The sequence below is a fragment of the Macrobrachium rosenbergii genome, chromosome 54 (genome assembly GCF_040412425.1).
Source record: "Macrobrachium rosenbergii isolate ZJJX-2024 chromosome 54, ASM4041242v1, whole genome shotgun sequence".
Taxonomy (NCBI): domain Eukaryota; kingdom Metazoa; phylum Arthropoda; class Malacostraca; order Decapoda; family Palaemonidae; genus Macrobrachium; species Macrobrachium rosenbergii.
Genome location: NC_089794.1, coordinates 29,048,198 through 29,066,725, shown reverse-complemented (window position 1 = coordinate 29,066,725; position 18,528 = coordinate 29,048,198). Strand labels below are relative to the sequence as shown.

Sequence of the window (18,528 nt, the reverse complement as noted above, 5' to 3'; positions counted from 1 at the left end):
TTTGCAGACCAAAATTTTTTAACAACCACGTTAGACACAGTATATCTGACTGGTTTTAATGGCAATGCAGTTAGGCCAATGTTAAGAGCAACTGAACATCAAACTGTAATCTCTATCTGTTATCTATAAGGTAAAAACATGAACTTTAGTTGTCAGAATTTACCTTGTCAACTGGCTTGATTTGATTTTGATTCCTGGTTCCTTACCACTGTGTGAGAGGCATCAGGGAGAAACTACCTGGATCAGATTCCCATAATGGTTACATAAAAATGCAATATAAGAAGGATGAGTGAAAAGATTAGGAATCTAAAATTGTTTCAAGTCTAAGCTGGGTGAAAAAAATCTGAAAACAAAAGTAACTATACAATATATTTTTTAAACGAGGAATCTCATCCTTTCCAATAATCACAGCTTCCTCAGTTCCAGGAAAACTTCCATTAACTAGGGCATCTGTAACACTGATTTCAAACACATTATTCCTGTTTGAGTTGGCCAAATACTGCTGAAGGGACTTCACGTTGTTGAGGAATGTCTGCAATGCAAAAAGTATATTGTTTAGCATCGTATAAGGGCTTGCACTTTCATTTAAATCTACGGATGAAGGTAAACAGTGAGGTCTGTTCAAAACATACAGAATTATTTTCAGTGCAATGTATTTTAAACTATAGTAGTGATATAAAAGATATAGCTAACATTCATTTGCAAAATCATTACAGCACTACACCAAAGTTAGTCAAATAATGCTGTCACAAGGATGAAAAATCCAGATGCCCCTGATTGTGAAAAAATATGTACATGAAACCACTCAAAATTTTAATAAAAACTCTCCCTGGCAGAAACAAACTAGAGGATGCTTTGCAGGGATTGTGAGGGAGAGACCTCATTTTATGTCTAGCCCATAAAGGGAAAAGCTGGCATAAAAACATTATGATGATAATTCAAGATCAGCCACTATATTCCAAGAAGGTGGTGGCAATTTATAATGCAGTATATATATTGCATAAATGACACTATTTTACAAAATAATAATAGAAGTTACAAATATGTGACTACTACTAAAACAATAAAAGTATAATTACTAAAAGTTACTCTACTATAATAAAATGTTTAAATTTCTTAAGACTGCTCTAACTGACTACAGAACACCTTTGCAGAACATGACAATATTACAGTAAAATGAAGCACTAAGCACGGCACTTCATTCTTACCTTCGTCATCATCGTCATCATCATCCTCATCCTCATCCAGGCTAATTTCATCGGGATTAGCAGCACGCGCAGTATCAGCAACTTCATCGTCCCTCTTAGTGGTTGATCCACGGACAAAGAGAATTTTGGATCCTCCTGTAAAAAATTTTCATCCAGAATAAATTCAATGTTATAATTTTGAGAGTCCACAAGGTAAATCTAAAATTACCATTAAAAATCTGTCACGCCAAAACTGATTTTAGCCTAAACTCTGTCCTAAAAAAAATTTTTTCTGGTAATGAGCATGAGGTGTGAAAACCCAGTGTGAAGAACAGAACTGTACAGAAATGTCTAATATCCAGGAAACAGGATTTGAAAACCATTAATTGCAAGATGGAAATGCCAACAACTATACAACAAAAGTAAAAAAAAAAAAAATTGAACAAATCATAATCAAAGCAAAAAATTCATACAGTAACTCAACCATGTGGCTGTAGCTATACCCTGAGAATGAAATGAAAACTCGAAAAACGGTGATGCCTCACATACATATTCTAAAGATCAACTTCAGACATCAAGAAATACTAGTAAATTTCTATTCGCCTGACCTAACCTCGTTGGTTGAAGTTACAGGTTCTTGCAAAGATTTATATCCAGATCCTAAGTTGCTTATTGCTGTTTCAATAATAGACGTCCTATCTTTACTGGGTTCCTAAAACTAGCTCAGAAGCCAACTTACAAGAGATTAGACACCAAAAGTTCTTTTCACAAAATCTGTATGAAAAATTTCAAATTCTGACTAAGCTAAAGGAACTCACATTACACAGCACTGAAATTTCATTTCAGTAATATATCTATTCTCAAATACATAGCTGGAATCATTTTTGCACAATTCAGCTTCACAACAATCAGCATCAAACTTATAATTACTTAATCTAGTCTGGATAACCACTTTGTAGTTAAATTTCAGTTATCTTATTCCGCAGTTATTGCCAAGGATACAAGAATATTTCTTAAGTTCAATACTTAGTTTAATAGATGGCAATATCCCACACAAAAGAGATCTTGCTAATTAACACTAAGCACAAAAACACTGAAACAATACCTGGGGCAGATGGAGCTGAGGTCGTGGGAGGATTCTGTTCATCAGGCTTATTCATAGCAAAGGCACGGGCCTCAAGCATACGCATGCCATCCTTAGCACCTGGTGCCAGATCGGATACTGTCCCAGCCACTGTTCCGGCCGAGGCTAACATCTGCGCTGACATCATGTTCACCTGAGAAATGAAAAGTTGTGCATTTATGAGAAAGAGAAACTCTTCAGTAAGATTCTCATGACACTTACTGTAAAGTCTAACAATGTAACAAAATAAATCATAAGAGAATTAATCACTAAGGTTGAATAAGTCTTCAAAATATTGCAACCCCACAAAATCCAGAAGCTATAAATTCAAACCTGTGTGTTATATTTAGCCTGCATTGAACGCTTAATTCTCAAAAGTTCTTTCATTGTGTCCTCATTCCCATGAGCCACTTCAAAATCTGTCCACTTGGCCCAAAAATCAGCAGTAACACGTGGATCGCATATCTGACTACAGTAGACATAAATTTCTCGAGCCCTGTCAATCTCTCCAAGTTTGCGCTCCATCTCTGCAAAACGAAGACACATTTCCCTTGCCCCCTCATCTGGAAGGTCATCAATAGCTTCCTGGAAAGGAGTGAAATGATTCTTGCATTAAAGTAGCATTTAATTTTATGGAAGACTGCTGTAACAGAGTATAGCCTTAGAATCTTAACATCACACATTAACAAGAACCATTGTAGCGAACCTGTCACTACATAGGAGCAGCCTTCCTCATACGTACCTGATATATCTCTCTTGTTCTTGTCACACCATATATTTGTTGTGCATGCTGCAGATATATATTGTATATTGACAATTTCTCTTCAGGTGGAACAGCTTTTGTGGCCCTGCTGTAGATCTGCATTGCATGTCTGGCCAAGCCATGCTCCTCCTCCATCTTTGCATACAATAGATACAAATTTCTGGCGTACTTGGGTGGACATTTTTCCAAACACTAGAGACAAAAGAGATATCTTTAGTTAGTTGATCTGGGACTTTATTTTGCATAATGTCATTTATGCATGTAAAACCATCTGAGACAATTAAGTCTACTGTGTTCAAAACACTGCATGTTAATTGTAAAAATCAACTAGAGAACTGTATGATCACAAACTCTAACTGCATATGAGGTATTATACTGCACTTCCAAATTGCATAGTTTAATGTTGACAAAAACTCACTTGTTTACAATAAAAACTGAAATTAAAAATTATTTCATAATCAGCAGTATATTTACTTAGCCGAAATTCTAGCAAACCATCCAGATGTTCAAAACATTGTCTTTAGATATTCATACCATAAAGTCAGGTAGGTAAAAATGTAAACCAAAAACAAAAAGCTACATGTGTTAGTGACACCTGAAGGTTTCTAAAGTCATGATACAATGCAAAAGACCTCTCACCTGCTCAAATAAATCTCTTGCTCGTTCAATTTTTGTTCCTTTGTATCGGTCTAAAAACCTCATTAGATAGGTGTTCCAAATATCGTACACATAGGGCCACTTGAAGAGTGCAATCCCTTTTTCATAGGCTTTAAAGGCTTCCTCAAAGTAATTGTTTTCCTGCAATAAAAATAGCACAGGTATATGAGCACTCTACAATTTAAGAAAACCTAATCAATTATAAAACTGTCCAGAGCCTAAATTAATTGGTAAAAATCTTTCTGGTAAGCTCAGTAATTAATACCAAATTTTAAACAAGGTGGGCTTCTGTTCCATGATGCTAAATTTTGCCCTGCACTTAAATTAAACAGTACCTGTAAATACATTCCATAGTTAATGATAATCTGAGGTGTGGCAATTCGAAGGTCAATAATCCTGTCATACACAGCTTTACATGATTTGAAAGTCCCCAAGCTTTCTTCTAGGTCAGCAAACATGGACCATAGTTTCAAAGATTTGTATACACGCCGTTGAACGGGCTCAGATTCATCATTGTAAGCCACTTTATGTGGAGGTGGTGCTGTAGCTCTCTTCATTAGTTTCAAAGCTTCTTCCTCATTGCTGAAAGGTAAATGTTGTGTCAAAATTACACTTTCAAAGATGAGAAAAAAGAAAACTCTAAAGTTCACACAACCAAAAAAAATTACACCACAAAGCTACTTGTAAAATGTACTGTACATCCATTATATACTATAAGTTACTCATTATAGAACGAAGGAAAACATGAAAGAGCTGTCGATGTAATACTATAGACAAGTCTAGCATGAACTTCTACGTCAAATATGTAATTAAAATATGAAATAAAATTTTGGAAAGCAAAACTATAAAACATTTACAAGGACAAGGAAAAACAGCAATATAAATGAAAAAAGCAATACGAAAGAGTAAAAAATTGTTTTACAAAAAAAAAAAATTAAATTTATGCATCAGAACTGCACAGAAATTAGAAAGGGCATGGTGGACAAGTTGCAATAAATGTATGATAGTTTATGTACTAAGTCCTGGTCCTCATATATTCAAAGCACATTCTTCAACTCTGCCTCTTTCTGAAGTTAATGTAATACCTGATGTACTGTGAATTCTTACAGTATATGGTTTACAATACTATAATTATTCTCCTCCAGCTTCACGGTCTTTGCTTGCCATTATAATTCTCTTTTAGATATTAGAGTATTGACTTCACATTTTCTTACTGATATTCTACAATTGCTGTATAGTGATATATACTCTGGAGTAGCTTTAACATTCACCAAATGCTAGTCTCTCATTTACCACAATCTACTGAGGTCATAATAGATATTCAGCAGAATATCTATTATGACCAGCAGACCAACACAGCAGTTGTTGATAACAGTTAAGACACTCAATGTCATGGGAAACCAACTGTCCACTCCACCTTACCTGTCTAGCACTCTTAAACCAAGGCTGCCAAAAGACCAGAGACTGACTAAATATCAACTCTGAGTGAGAAGACTGACTTACAAATTCCTCACCCACTGCTTTCAATATTTGGAAAATCACCTTCATTTTAACATTTAGTACTTGTAATTTGATCTGTATGTATCTATATTCTCTAATTGGATTACATCCTATGTAATCCTTTTGGCCGTATGCATCGTGGATGCGTGTTGGGGATACGTACTGTCTGATTTATAAAATGTTACAATCGGCACTCTACCTAGCTGTAGTCCATAATGTCTCGTAGAAGAGTGGTATTAGGCAGAAAATGACTAAGTGAAATTAAAGCAAGTTATTATAAACATTGTGTAGCAGTCATTTACAGGCTCAAAAAATTTGTTCTCAAAGGGAGAAAACTAGGACAAGAGAATGTTGGGGGAGGTGGACAGCTAACAGAAAAAACCAAAGGGAATACTGTTCATAAAAAGTAAAGGCAATGCAATGTAGGGGCTGAGGTAACAAAACAAAGCTTTTTGAATACCACCTCCAGTACATTTTATAAGGCATACTGTACGCTTAAGAAGACAACAAGACTGCATATTCATAAATGGCTTTTAACCTTACTAACTTGTCCTAAGCCTTGGTCGACATGCACACACAACATTGCTGTACTTTTGCTTTTTCACTGATTCCCACCATAAGACTAATGCCTACATTTAAATACTTACTCGTGCCTAATCTCCATTTCAGCCCATTCGCACCACACACTCGCCAAGTCGTCGACCTTCACGTATGGAACTTCTGTAGCCCGCTGGAAGATGATGCGGGCATCCATGATTTGACTGTTATCCTCATAAAATTTGGCAAAGTCAACCCACAATGAATAAAGTTTACCAGTGGCTTGTTTGGGGTCAATTGTCTTGACTGCTTCCATATAAGTTGCCACTATCTGCAATGAGAAATAAATTAATGCTTGCCATGATACAGTCATTTCTTTTACATAAAACAACTGAATACAAACTAAAAACTCAAACTACAAAATACATATCTTCCTAGTATATAAAATCAAGTGAAATTCAGTGTACAAAAAGTAATTTATCAAGCTTTCAAAGGGACTGTCGGTTTAAACCACTGTCACATAGCTTAAGTGAAGCATGTGAGTAACAGCAAATTCACATTACATAAAAACTGCTTCAAGTACAGGAATGTGGAACAGTTCACTTACATAAAACGAGAAGTACCTGTAAAAGTACAGGTATTAGTGTTCTGAAATTAATGTCCTATAATCCAAGGCACAAATCTCATGTCTCTACAGTGTTGAACTCAAAAGTTTCAGATGGCTAAGTAAGTTCTGTCTTGATTCTAAACTTACCATTTTGGGCTTTCCTTCATATAAAGTGACTCGCTTCTGCCACTCCAAGACATTGTGGGGATTCTGCCGTAGCATCACTGAGTTAAGTAACAATGGACGTCTTTGTATGAGATCTTCGTATCTTGCCAGTCTGTAAATAAGGCAAATGAAGCATATGATGACAGAAGGTTTGGTAAATTTGCACTATACCAAAACTGTAAGATTTCAGAATCTTAAACAACAGTGCAGGTGCACAGACAAGATATAAATATTATTTTTACTGTATAAAATTTTAAAAAACTAAAATAATTATACTTGGAAAGACATTAATTACAAGTTTAAAGTTAAAGTTAGGATCATGCCACAGTGCAAAAAAATAAATAAATGCAGCCTAAATAACTGCACAATCAGAAACTATTACTAGTCTTTATACGGTAGGCGGACAAAGGTCTAACTGTGATGATTGGTGCTTTGAGCAGGGCAATACAGGACATTCAATCCTGCTGAGATAGCTAGGTTGCTTACGCATATCAAGGGATTTTAGGTCAGTAGCCTAATCAAATTATCTGGTAACTATGATAATAACAATAATAATAAATCTGTGCTTGTTTGCACACAGTTATACATGAATTATATTATCTGGTTTTAATTACAATTATTGTACTGTATATGTAACACACTATGTAAGGAGAATTTCAAGTGGCTTTGTAGGACAAACAAGGTAACTAGGGATAATGTCCCGTATGTGTAGCAAATCTCAAAAAAACAGCACTTCTAAAGTTTCAGAGATGCTGGTTAAAGTATTTTTTACCATGTACTCAAAATAATTTCAGTTCCTAATACAATCAATTATCTCTGCATTACAGTGATGTCTTTACCTTATAACTGCCTCATTACATGACAACAACTACCATACCTCAGCTCTAATTCAGTTTCCTCTTCTTCGTCCCCATCTGTTAATGCAACTTCTTCCATACGCTGCTTCAACATCAATTCTTCAAACTGGGCGTAAGCATCAAAGACTTGAGTAAAATCTCTCACAGTCATGACACTCCGCAGGGCTTCTTCATAAACATCTCTGGCCCTTTCGAACAGGGTACTAATAATATAGTATTCTGCTAATGAATTCCACAACATGCCAACTTGATCTGTGTACCTCTGCAGACCATGACGAATGATAGCCTCAGCATTTTTTAAACTGGTTTCCTATTTGAATGAAGAAAATTTCACATGAAGTGCCATGAATTTTATATAAATTGATGATTCACAGATAAAAACCTATTGCAGTAATGTAATTTACAAATGCCCTTACTCCTTTAGGAGTGACCAAGCTCAGGGCTCCAATTTGAAGTGGAATGCAAGTGTTAAGCAAATGGCATGTATAAACCACATTGCTACCAGGTACCCTTGTTTCACAACCCGTAGCCTTCACTTCATTGCTCTGCATTTATGAGCACAAAAATTTTAAACAATCACTGTCACAGGAGACAAGGCAGTAACATATAACGATACATTTTATCTATAAAAATCACTTTAAAACATTTTGAGAAGTTCATAAAAACAACAAACCTATAATTTTACAAATACTGGATAACGATTTAAAAGCCTGAAAGTACAGTACCATGCTGGTGTCTGCTACCAAACAGTCAAATCCTATCTAAGGTCACCAATTGGCTTCTCACTAAAATAAAAGTACCTTTGTTCATAACAAAATCAAAAGTTCTTTCATGTTAGATCTAATAATAAATAGTAACAAAGCATTCAGCCCCTCCCCATATAATCCTGATACCTAGGCTGGATGGCTGACTAGCTGGTGTCAAAGATGGATAAAGGGAATGAAGGAATAAGACAACTAACTAGAGAAAATTGCCCTCCAATGTTGCAGTACCCACTAACTTATTCTCAATATAGTTTTATGAATGTACTATTTGAGATGGAATAGGAAAGATAATGAACTTAAAATTAGATTATTCTAAGATAATGTCTTAAAACTTACATGTTGTGGAAAAACAGCTAAATTATTTGCTTTGCATCTGCTTATTATTCTAGTAACTCTTGCTTACATTAAATAACAAAACTCAAAAAATAAATTATAAATTCTCCTTATTTGGGTAATATACTACATACTATCATTTGACTGTTAATCCAACAAAAAACTTATATGACAAACTCTAGAACAATTAGTCCTATTTATATTATTATTCATAATGTTCATATTTTGGAAAATTAGAACAAATACAGTACAAAAGAAGTAACATTAAATGCAAATACCGTCAAGGGTAGATAAATGACTAACAATTTACAAATATGCTAAATACAAAAAGGGTATCTTCTGGCAAAGGAACTCAAACAGTCCAAGGTTTGAGAAAATTGGTGATTCAGTCACCCAGTTGGTGGCACAAATATCAGCTTCAATCCTTTCCATCAGCAAGACAAAACATAGATAAACAGAGGGAATACTCAAGAGATCCCTAGGAGGAAATTAAATTCAATGCATGAACTCTGCATTTCAAACAAATGCAACACACTACAATTTTAAATATAAACAATAATAAAGAAAACATTCTTAAATACCTGAGGGTTTTTTGAGATCAGTTCACAAAGCTCAGACCACAGCTGATGCTTTGATTTGCCGTACTTGGAAGTGAAGGTGTCTGTGTTGACACACCACTCGTACTTTTTGGCTGCTTCTTCTAGCCTTCCAATTGACATGAGGTAGTTAATGTAGTCCTCAGTGTCTTCTGGACATAGCTATAAAAATAATTAAATCCTTCCTTAGTATAAAATCAATATCAACTCTTATTTTAAGTAATTTCAAAGCCATCTCTAATCATGTACAGTATTCCAAAAGTGTTTCTATTTTAAAACATGGCCCTCATGATACTCATTGAAACCAACATACTCATTAAATACCATCATACAGAAATATTTACATATATTTTACCTTTTCAGACCATTATTTTTTCCTTAATCCAAATTTCACAGGCTTACCTTAAGATATCTCCTCCACACTCTGACGGCAGTTTCAGGTATCCTATAAGACATAACAAATTTCAAATACAGTGGCCATATTCTGTTGTGCTGTGTAATGGGTAAAGCACACAGGGCTCGGTCAAATGTCTGCAAGTAAAAAAATTTAAAAAACCATAAATAACACACTAAGCATAAAAGTTTGGAAACAAAAAAGTAACATTGCTCCTCAATGCATAAAATTGAACATTATCTCATTTTCTATTTTCATTATCACCTCACACTGAAATAACTTCAAGACTACTGTAGAATAAAAATCAGGTATGTCGGGGAGAAAGGTAATAATTTAGTTATTCTGTAAAAGTAATCCCTACTCTTGATGGCCAGGCTAACCTAACATAACTATATAAATGATTAGCTGTCTGTACAAGGAATACTAATTTAACTATATGCATTCCTTTCTGGTATTCACAAGCCTTATACTGAACACTATTTGTATTCTAACCTTTATGCAACATGTTTTCTTACTTCATACTAAAACTTGTAACAGTTTACAAGGAATATATACTGAAATCTACACACACAAAAATGAATCATTAATTAAGATTTCAACAAAATCTTCTCAATTTTTTAAGTGGTTTGTTTCTATCTTAGCTTGTTATAAATAATAATAATTTCTTGAGACTGCAGAGAGAAATAATGAGTTTCTGTTATAAGGAAGAGGGATTTCTATCAACTACTTTATTAAGGCCTAGATTCACACTGAATAACAAAAATCCCTCAGGCTACATCTATTTTTTTTTATACTTTCTGATGCTTTATACAGTATTTGCTTCAGCTGTGAGCGAAGATGGCAGTATGGGAATAGCTGCAGTATATACATTCTCAGGCACTGTGAAAAGCATGCCAGTTGGAGCATCTAAGCTTACCTTTCTAGTTCTTGTAATCTTTTTCTGGTTTATTAGGAACTGACAATAATCAATCCAAACACGAGGCATCTTGTGCATGAAAACCAAAGCCCTTTCAAATGTATTGTTGACACTCTCATATTCTGGATCTGTTATGCAGCGGCCTTTAACTTGCTGCATGCGCAACCTAAAAGAAAAAAATTGAGGAAATGTGATCAAATTAGTTATAAATGCCGTCAATGAATAAAATTCATACCAACTGGATTTTATTACTGAATTAAGATTGTAGAACTTGTTTAGCAAGTTAACAGACTTAGGACTTGTTCCATCTGTGAAAAATAGATAATGATCTAAATATCAACTATGGCAGTGCATTAAATCCTAACAACATAAATAGGCTATATTGAGAGCATTACAGTTCTTAATCATGAAAGTGAAGCTTGTCTTAGAACATGAAGTAGGAAGGGTTAAAAATCAATATATGCATGTACTGTCTATCTTGTCTCTTTCTGCAGTACTCTCCTCATGCTTGCAATTAGTGAATACGAAGATCCTATGCTATTTACATTTTTATTAATATAATAATAATAAGATCGCAAAATAAAGTTTTTATCATTCTAGAGACATGCTCACAATACCCACTCCTCTTGCTTCTCTCGATATATAGTATTAAAGAAGATTAAATGTTACCTCAGGTACAAATGCCACAATTTATAGCTCCCTGGCATCTGCAACAGGGCTCTTTCGTAGACAATATTGAGCTTCTTGGGAGCCCCATCCTTTTTGTGCTCAATATATCGCATCCAGTGTTTGACCGAGTAGGGGTTTCGAAGTAGTTCCTCTTCGTATTGTAAATCATCAGTTTCCTGAAAAATTCATTTCAATATGAGTGGAAAAAATTAATGTTAGTTCTACAATTAAGTATGAGTATAGCATGGTGTTACTCATGCCTCTCTATTCAACTACAGCAAGTTTAATTGTGTAAATCTTTCTGTATTCAAATTTTACATGATTAAAGATCTGAAAGTAAAGCAACACACTGAAAAGGTCATTAGCAGTCTTCTTATGAACCATCACTAAAGTCATGCTCAAAACTGGATGAGGAATTTGCTCCATAAGAAGGTTCTCTCCATTTCTCTAAGGGGATCAAAGAAACAGAGCAATACCGGCTTATTATCATGAAACAAACATTACAACAAACCAGGCCTTGACAAGGCTTAAGGGAATCCCATCTTTCCCACATAGAGAACAGGAAATCTTGTTACGGAGAGGACAGAGAAAACATTATCAGCCCTAAGTCTTTGAACAGACACTTAGCTCTGTAGCTCATCTGCAACTGACAAAACAATGAATATAGGTTGGAATGTCTTGTTAAGCAAGACCAAAAGGAGACGAGGAACCCAGTATCTGGTGCATCTTTTTGCCAGTACCATGAACCTTAGACACAATGCAGCTGACTTGTTTGAAAGGAGCTGGGATAACAATACAACACAACACGTACAGCAACTACCATACAGCCAAGGAATAAAGAACCAGGGGCCTAAATGTAATTTTTTAGAACAAGAAAGGAAGCCTGTCATTTTCTTAACTCAATACCTAAACTGAAGTAGTACCTAAATGCGGGTTATATGCAACTTGGAACATTATTTACTACACCTAGCAAAATCCAGGTCTTCTCAAGTGGCTACACAGACTGGAAGAGTCCACTCAAAGAACACAATCAGAAAGGGAAATGCTAAGTTCATTTCCCAGTTATTTGGTGCCTACAGAGCTATGTTTACACATCACCAAGAGGGACTGGGGGAGCGGTAGTCGTAATTCATGTTATAAATGTAAAATAATTCTCTGCCCACCTGAAAGTAAAGTAATCCCTTCTCATAATAAATGCTTCTCCACAAAAGAAACCTCAGCTGAGAGTCAATTAGGTAGTACTTCTAATTTCAATATTAAGATTAGGAAAATGCTATAAGTTTAGGGGGAGACAAGTTGTGGCCCCTTGGCAAAAAGGACCTGGAGTAGAAGGTTACATCAAGATGAATTTCTGTATTTCCCCACACGGTGCTTTATGTCAGGTTAGGGTAACCTGTAAGAGGGTCTAGCTGGGTATGGTCCCAGATCCTTTGTCCGAGTTGGGTTGGGGAAGATTAGGTTAGGAAACACCACTGTCTGACCCTATGAATTAGGCTATGTCACTTTAGGTCAGGTTAGATACTTTGGCCAAGGGCTGTAAGTGGATGACCCCTGGCCAGGTGAAGACCCATTAGCCTAAGTTAGGTTAGATTAAGGAGCATCCCTGCAATTTATCCTGGATTTCTATATTTTACTTGGATGTTTACGGCACAAGACTCTAAGTCATGTTAGGTTTGCTTCACATACCTGATGTTGCTGTTTGTATGCACTTACTATTTTAATTCTGGACTGTGTTGCGATCTATGCTTTTCCTACCTTCCTCACTGATACATTGCACTCAATTTTAATTCTCCCCTACCAAAAAAATCCATGTCTCCCACTAGGTTCCCAATTGGGGCGAGTGTAGAACCACAGGAACAAGTTCTGCGGATGAAAACAAACCTAACCTTTCCTACAGTGCCATGTCCTGATCGAACCAGACCTTACTTCCCTATAATCTCACTTAGGGCACCATGCCCTGACCTGGCAGGGGAGGCTTTGCACCCCAGACAATGGCCTAGGGTAAGCTTCCGTTTGGAGGTAATCCAATCGTCCTGCAAACTACCCCGAGGATTGTGGGAAGCGGGAGGGAGAGCACAAAAATAAGTCAAATAAGTACTGGCCCAACGTTAAAAATCCATAAAACACAAGATAACTTGCATAGATCTACATAGAAAATAGGATCGTATAGTATACAGGTCTACATCTGGCTAGGAACTGAAATATCATAGTGCTATCTTACTAGGCTAAAATACACATACAGATGGGAGTCAAATCCGGGTTAATTCATTTGCTACCTAAATATTTCCTATTAAAATCAATGAAAAACTAAACAAAGCATAAAAACAACTAGAAAAACTAAATTTCCATTCTGAACTCGACCGGCCAAAGGACTCAAACTTTGCCGGCACCAGAAGGTATCAATCTACCACACTGGCTTCTAAAACAACTTTTACCTTACTTGTGCATAGGTTAAAACTTACTATTACTATCGTTGACGCGTCCATAATCATGATGATCGTTTATCTTACACCGGAAACACTATTTTCAGAAGAAACGTCAAATGACTCGATCATTAACCCATATGTCGTGTTTGTTTACAATTTGCCGTAGTTCAAATCGTTCTACCACTCAGGGTTCGACTTTCCAATGACAAACGTTTTAAGATAATGTTTCAAAGAATAATGTCAACATTACATACAAAAGTCCATAAAATTTCATTATACAACTAAATGTATATTTAATCTTAATAAAATTTACAGTAATTTTTAATTCGTGTTATCAGTGTACTGTAAGGACTGCGGTAAGGCGTTTTCATACCATGAAGAGTCCACAGAGGATAAATTGTACTCTTTATGTAATATAAGTAAGTTAATATGGAATATTACAAATACAGTTTATCTGAAAATCTGTACATATCCATAACAATTAACAACATTCCTATGTAGGATTCACATTACAATAACAAAATTGCTATGTAGGATTCACATTACAACGAACATTGTGGGAAAGTCAAAACATTTTCTGTGACGTAGAAATATTCGTTCACTATTTACATCGTTTGCCTTCGAGAGTAACGTAATTTAAAATTTACAAACTTTTGATCATTAACTACTCGTTGCATGAATTAAGCGATAACGTTTATTATGCGATTACTTATTATTGTAACGGCGTTCCTGATAAGTTAATTTTTAGAGTTTTATTTAATTAGATCAAACAAAATATACTTGTACCACTGATGGCCTCAAGGTAGTTACCAAACTAAAATTATGCATTTTCAAATATATTCACAGCATACAAAATAATAAGGGGTAAAAATAAAACACGCGTAAAACAGTTTTAAGCAGATGAGTATTATTAGTTTATTTCTAAATAGACCCCCGAAAAGGCGGGGGGTGGGGGCGCCCAACTTCATAGTCTTATTCTCTAGCCTTGACAGATGGAAACAATGTGTCAATAACCTAGATGTTGTGATGCCAGTTTTAGTGACCATAAATCAATCAGTCATATCAATCAAAATGTAGAGGAATGGGGAAAGGCGAGGTTCTCACACCACTGTATATATATATATATATATATATATATATATATATATATATATATATATATATATATATATATATATGAGCCTCGATGGCGCAGTCGGTTACAGCAGCAGCTTGGAACATCGTAGAGGTCTGTGGCGCGGGTTCAAATCCGCAGCCGACTGATCAGAGAGGCGGACACTTTGCTATCCGTGAGACACCCGGGATTATGTATATAATCAACGGATAAGTTTGCTTAAAAAGCAAATGGGTGTTACAGACTAAATACACACACAAAACAAAGCCACTACAACATCTTCTAAAAACATAAACATCTCACATGTCTCGAACTCTCGACCTACCCACGCAACAACTTCTTGCTACTGGGAGAAAGGGCGTTGGGTCTGGTATGATACATGTAACATATGTTACCGGGGTCTAAGCGATGTCAGGCAGGGCAGCAGCTGATCGAGACTACGGTCTACCCCAAAAAAGCCAAATCAAAAAGTCCTTCAAAAGAAGGCATCGTGCTTACCCATAAAAAATGGGAAAAAAGCATGTTAAAAAGAAGAAGAAGAATATATAAATATATATATATATATATATATATATATATATATATATATATATATATATATATATATATATATATATATATATATCACTTCTACAGGCCTGACTTTCACCATCTGCTTTTTTTTTTCTTTCTAGGGCACACCTTTCTAGTTTATAGCATGTACTCACTGGATGAGGTTGCTAGGGCCATGACCTACCCTATGAATGTTCAAGTGGCTTATGTGCCAAAAGCTTCTTTCTTTTCTTGGTGGTCACCCATCTAAGTAATTACCAAACCCATCGTTACTTAACTGATGGAACGACCAGGATAAAGCAATTATGTTCGTGTGTGTGTGTGTGTGTGTGTGTATGTGTGTTTGCAAAGTCAGTTTTTTTATGGTTTCAGGATAAATCTGTCTTCGAAAGCTAAGTTAACGAATGCAAGGCCTCAGTTAAATAATGGATAAGAAATAGCTGTTTCACGTTACACTGTTTTTGAAATTTACCAAATTTCATTCTAGTTTTCTAAAAGCATTTAAAATCATATCTTTGTTATCTACGACCAACGGTATTTCAGTGAGACAATTAACCAACAACAAACACTTATCTGCTGTTAATCATATAAAGCAAAAATCACAATCAACACACAACTATGCATATCTAAAGGTAATGCCCAATTTCTTCGAGTTTTCGGCAATCCACCTGTCCATCTTAGCATCTAACTCAGGTGTCGCCATGTTTTTCCAGTCGCCGATGATGCCTTTGCGGAAAAAGGTGCCTTTAACCAGAGGCTGGTTTTGATCTCTTCTCCTCATGTTGTCGAAGCTTGTGGCTTCGGCAACTCTGTAGATTGTAAAGAATTTATTATTATTATTATTATTATTATTATTATTATTATTATTATTATTATTATTATTCAACAAGTGCAGCACTCGTATGGAACAAGCCTAAATCGCCATTAACTGAAAAATAAATAAGGCTGAAAGTTATCAAGTACTGCTACAGGTTGAACCAAATGTGTACTGGGTGTTATTTCAGAATCAAAACCAATCACAACTTTCCTCTCTCTCTCTCTCTCTCTCTCTCTCTCTCTCTCTCTCTCTCTCTCTCTCTCTCTCTCTAAAACACAAGTACACTACCTTAAAAAAGGGGGAATACTCTACAGTACTTACTTCGTCAGCTGATCGACGGTGAGGTCCAGAGAAAGAAAGTCATTAATTTTCTGCAGTTCCTTTACAATGTCTGCCTTCATGTCCTCGTAAAAGACGAAATGGAGGTTTGGGTGGTCTCTCAGGTCCCACGCTGGCTGGATGTGACCCCAGAAAGGCGAATAGTTGCATTTGTCCGTCATGAATTGCTCTGCCATGGTTGGAAAGTCACATTCCACGGTCTGGTCTTGCCTCTGGCGCAGGAAGAAGTGGTAGGAGACACACGTGTCCTTAGGATTTCTGGCGACATAGACAACCTGGGCAAAATTGATGGCACTTTTTTACCAAATTATTATTATTATTATTATTATTATTATTATTATATTATCAAGGTTAGATTTCTGCCCAGGTAACGTATCACTTATGATTACATGCATGCATGGTGGCTTTCTCCCTGGGTAAGAGCAAATGTTATGAGCCCAAACAGGACTGGTTTTTTGTCTAGTCTCATGTTCCAGTTACGAGAACTTAAAAGTCAGCTTTCAGACCAGATTCATCTACTAATTACAGGCACAAACAAGACAGCTTTCTGAACAGGAACAATTCAAGTTTCGAGAATATACAGAGTAGGCATTACGTGAGCACAATCATAATTTCTGATCAGTTAAAGAATCACTTATGGACATGCGTAACTGCGTCCGTGTAACGCGCATATGACTACAGTGCGCCTTGTTCAGCACACTGTACTGGGTCTAAAGGTTCTTTGCAAGAATGATTCTTCCCCAAGTTGCAATGTTTTCTGCCTTTCATTTTCCATTAGTTCCCCCTGGTAACTTCCTACCTTGCAGTCCAACCTCATTAACTTCACTTGACGTAGGCCTAACCCTTGGACGTAGGCCTAACCACTAACCCTTGGGGTTAGACCTACATGAAGCCGAGAATGTAACTCACCGGTTTAGCTAAACCATAACATCAATATAAACAATGAAAACTAGCTCACCTTGGTCTTTTTCAACAAGTCCTCGTTAAAGAAGTGGAGTGGGAGGTGCGTTTTGATAATCCTACGACCGGTCTCTGCTTTCGCTAACTGGAGGACGACGCCATCTTCCACCCGACCGTTTGGAAATTTTTCCAAGAACGCCTTCACTAGTGGCGATGGGTCATCTTTGCTCGGAGGAAATATAAAATCCTGGAATTGGTAGGTTCTTTTAGGGCTGACATTTGTAAATGAATTTCTCACACCAAGTGATTTGCCAGTTACTGGACCATCTGAACTATAACAGGCTAAGACTCTCTGGTCTAGATATGTACCGTGTCTGAAAAAAGTAATATTTTAAGGTCCATTCCCAATTGAGACACAACATTACCGGAGGTCATCTATAGTGTTCAGAGCAAAGTTGATTAAAATGTCCACAACAATATTAAGAAGTGTAAGTAGCAGTTATAATCTATACTGGTAATACATGCATAAACAGTTATAATCATACTGGTAATACATGCATAAACAGTTATACCCATACTGGTAATACATGCATAAACAGTTATAATCATACTGGTAATACATGCATAAACAGTTATACCCATACTGGTAATACATGCATAAACAGTTATTATAATCATAAACAGTTATAATCATACTGGTAATACATGCATAAACAGTTATACCCATACTGGTAATACATGCATAAACAGTTATAATCATACTGGTAATACATGCATAAACAGTTATACCCATACTGGTAATACATGTATAAACAGTTATAATCATACTGGTAATGCATGCATAAACAGTTAAATACTTATACATGTATAAACAGTTATAATCATACTGGTAATGCATGCATAAACAGTTATACCCATACTGGTAATACATGCATAAACAGTTATAATCATACTGGTAATACATGCATAAACAGTTATACCCATACTGGTAATACATGCATAAACAGTTATAATCATACTGGTAATACATGCATAAACAGTTAAAATAGTCCAAAAACACACACACAAAAAGCTAAAAAAAAAAAAAATCAAACTTACACGATCTATGAAAAAATTCCTCAGGCTTATGTGATCCGTATCTAGAGTGTGGAGTTGATCTAAGTGCGTCAAAGCCCATAGAAGCTCGGCTGTCCAAACTGTTCCGGTTTTGGGATACGTCACGACGACTATGTCGTCGCTGCGGAACTCAAAGTTGTAGATACTTGATGCAAGATCTGCGTACCTGCAGGGGGAATTTGAATTTTAACGGACA

At 35.9% G+C, this 18,528-nt stretch overlaps 2 protein-coding genes across 3 annotated transcripts in view; both read right to left on the bottom strand.

The window, feature by feature from the left end:
* Positions 1-350: 350 nt before the first annotated feature.
* Positions 351-13,685, bottom strand: fand (Pre-mRNA-splicing factor SYF1 fand). Its single transcript, XM_067097767.1, has 15 exons — positions 13,531-13,685; positions 11,069-11,244; positions 10,400-10,565; positions 9,492-9,620; positions 9,075-9,251; positions 7,417-7,706; positions 6,522-6,651; positions 5,878-6,098; positions 4,066-4,312; positions 3,713-3,871; positions 3,053-3,265; positions 2,644-2,895; positions 2,293-2,464; positions 1,209-1,343; positions 351-532 (listed from the first exon to the last, which is right to left on the bottom strand). Exons 1-15 carry the CDS (start codon positions 13,558-13,560, stop codon positions 474-476), a joined length of 2,556 nt encoding a protein of 851 aa, XP_066953868.1. The 5' UTR covers positions 13,561-13,685; the 3' UTR covers positions 351-473.
* A 1,918-nt stretch (positions 13,686-15,603) lies between these two features.
* The window catches only part of LOC136834927 (sulfotransferase 1A3-like), a 10,586-nt gene continuing 7,661 nt past the window's right edge, over positions 15,604-18,528 (bottom strand). For both annotated transcript variants that reach the window (XM_067097766.1, XM_067097765.1), the window contains exons 3-6: positions 18,315-18,498; positions 17,275-17,463; positions 16,299-16,591; positions 15,604-15,969 (exon numbers count right to left, since the gene is read on the bottom strand). In XM_067097766.1, coding sequence (XP_066953867.1) covers positions 15,777-15,969; positions 16,299-16,591; positions 17,275-17,463; positions 18,315-18,498 — 859 coding nt within the window. In that variant the 3' untranslated portion in view covers positions 15,604-15,776. The remainder of the gene's footprint in view (positions 15,970-16,298; positions 16,592-17,274; positions 17,464-18,314; positions 18,499-18,528) is intronic.

Excerpts from the sequence above, each read along its gene's own strand:
- fand (XM_067097767.1), bottom strand. The coding sequence starts at position 13,560 with ATGATTATGGACGCGTCAACGATAGTAATA. Across the intron at positions 9,252-9,491 it reads TGTGGAGGAGATATCTTAAG|CTATGTCCAGAAGACACTGA; the intron begins GTAAGCCTGTGA and ends TTATTTTTATAG. Across the intron at positions 3,872-4,065 it reads ACTATGGAATGTATTTACAG|GAAAACAATTACTTTGAGGA; the intron begins GTACTGTTTAAT and ends TTTTTATTGCAG.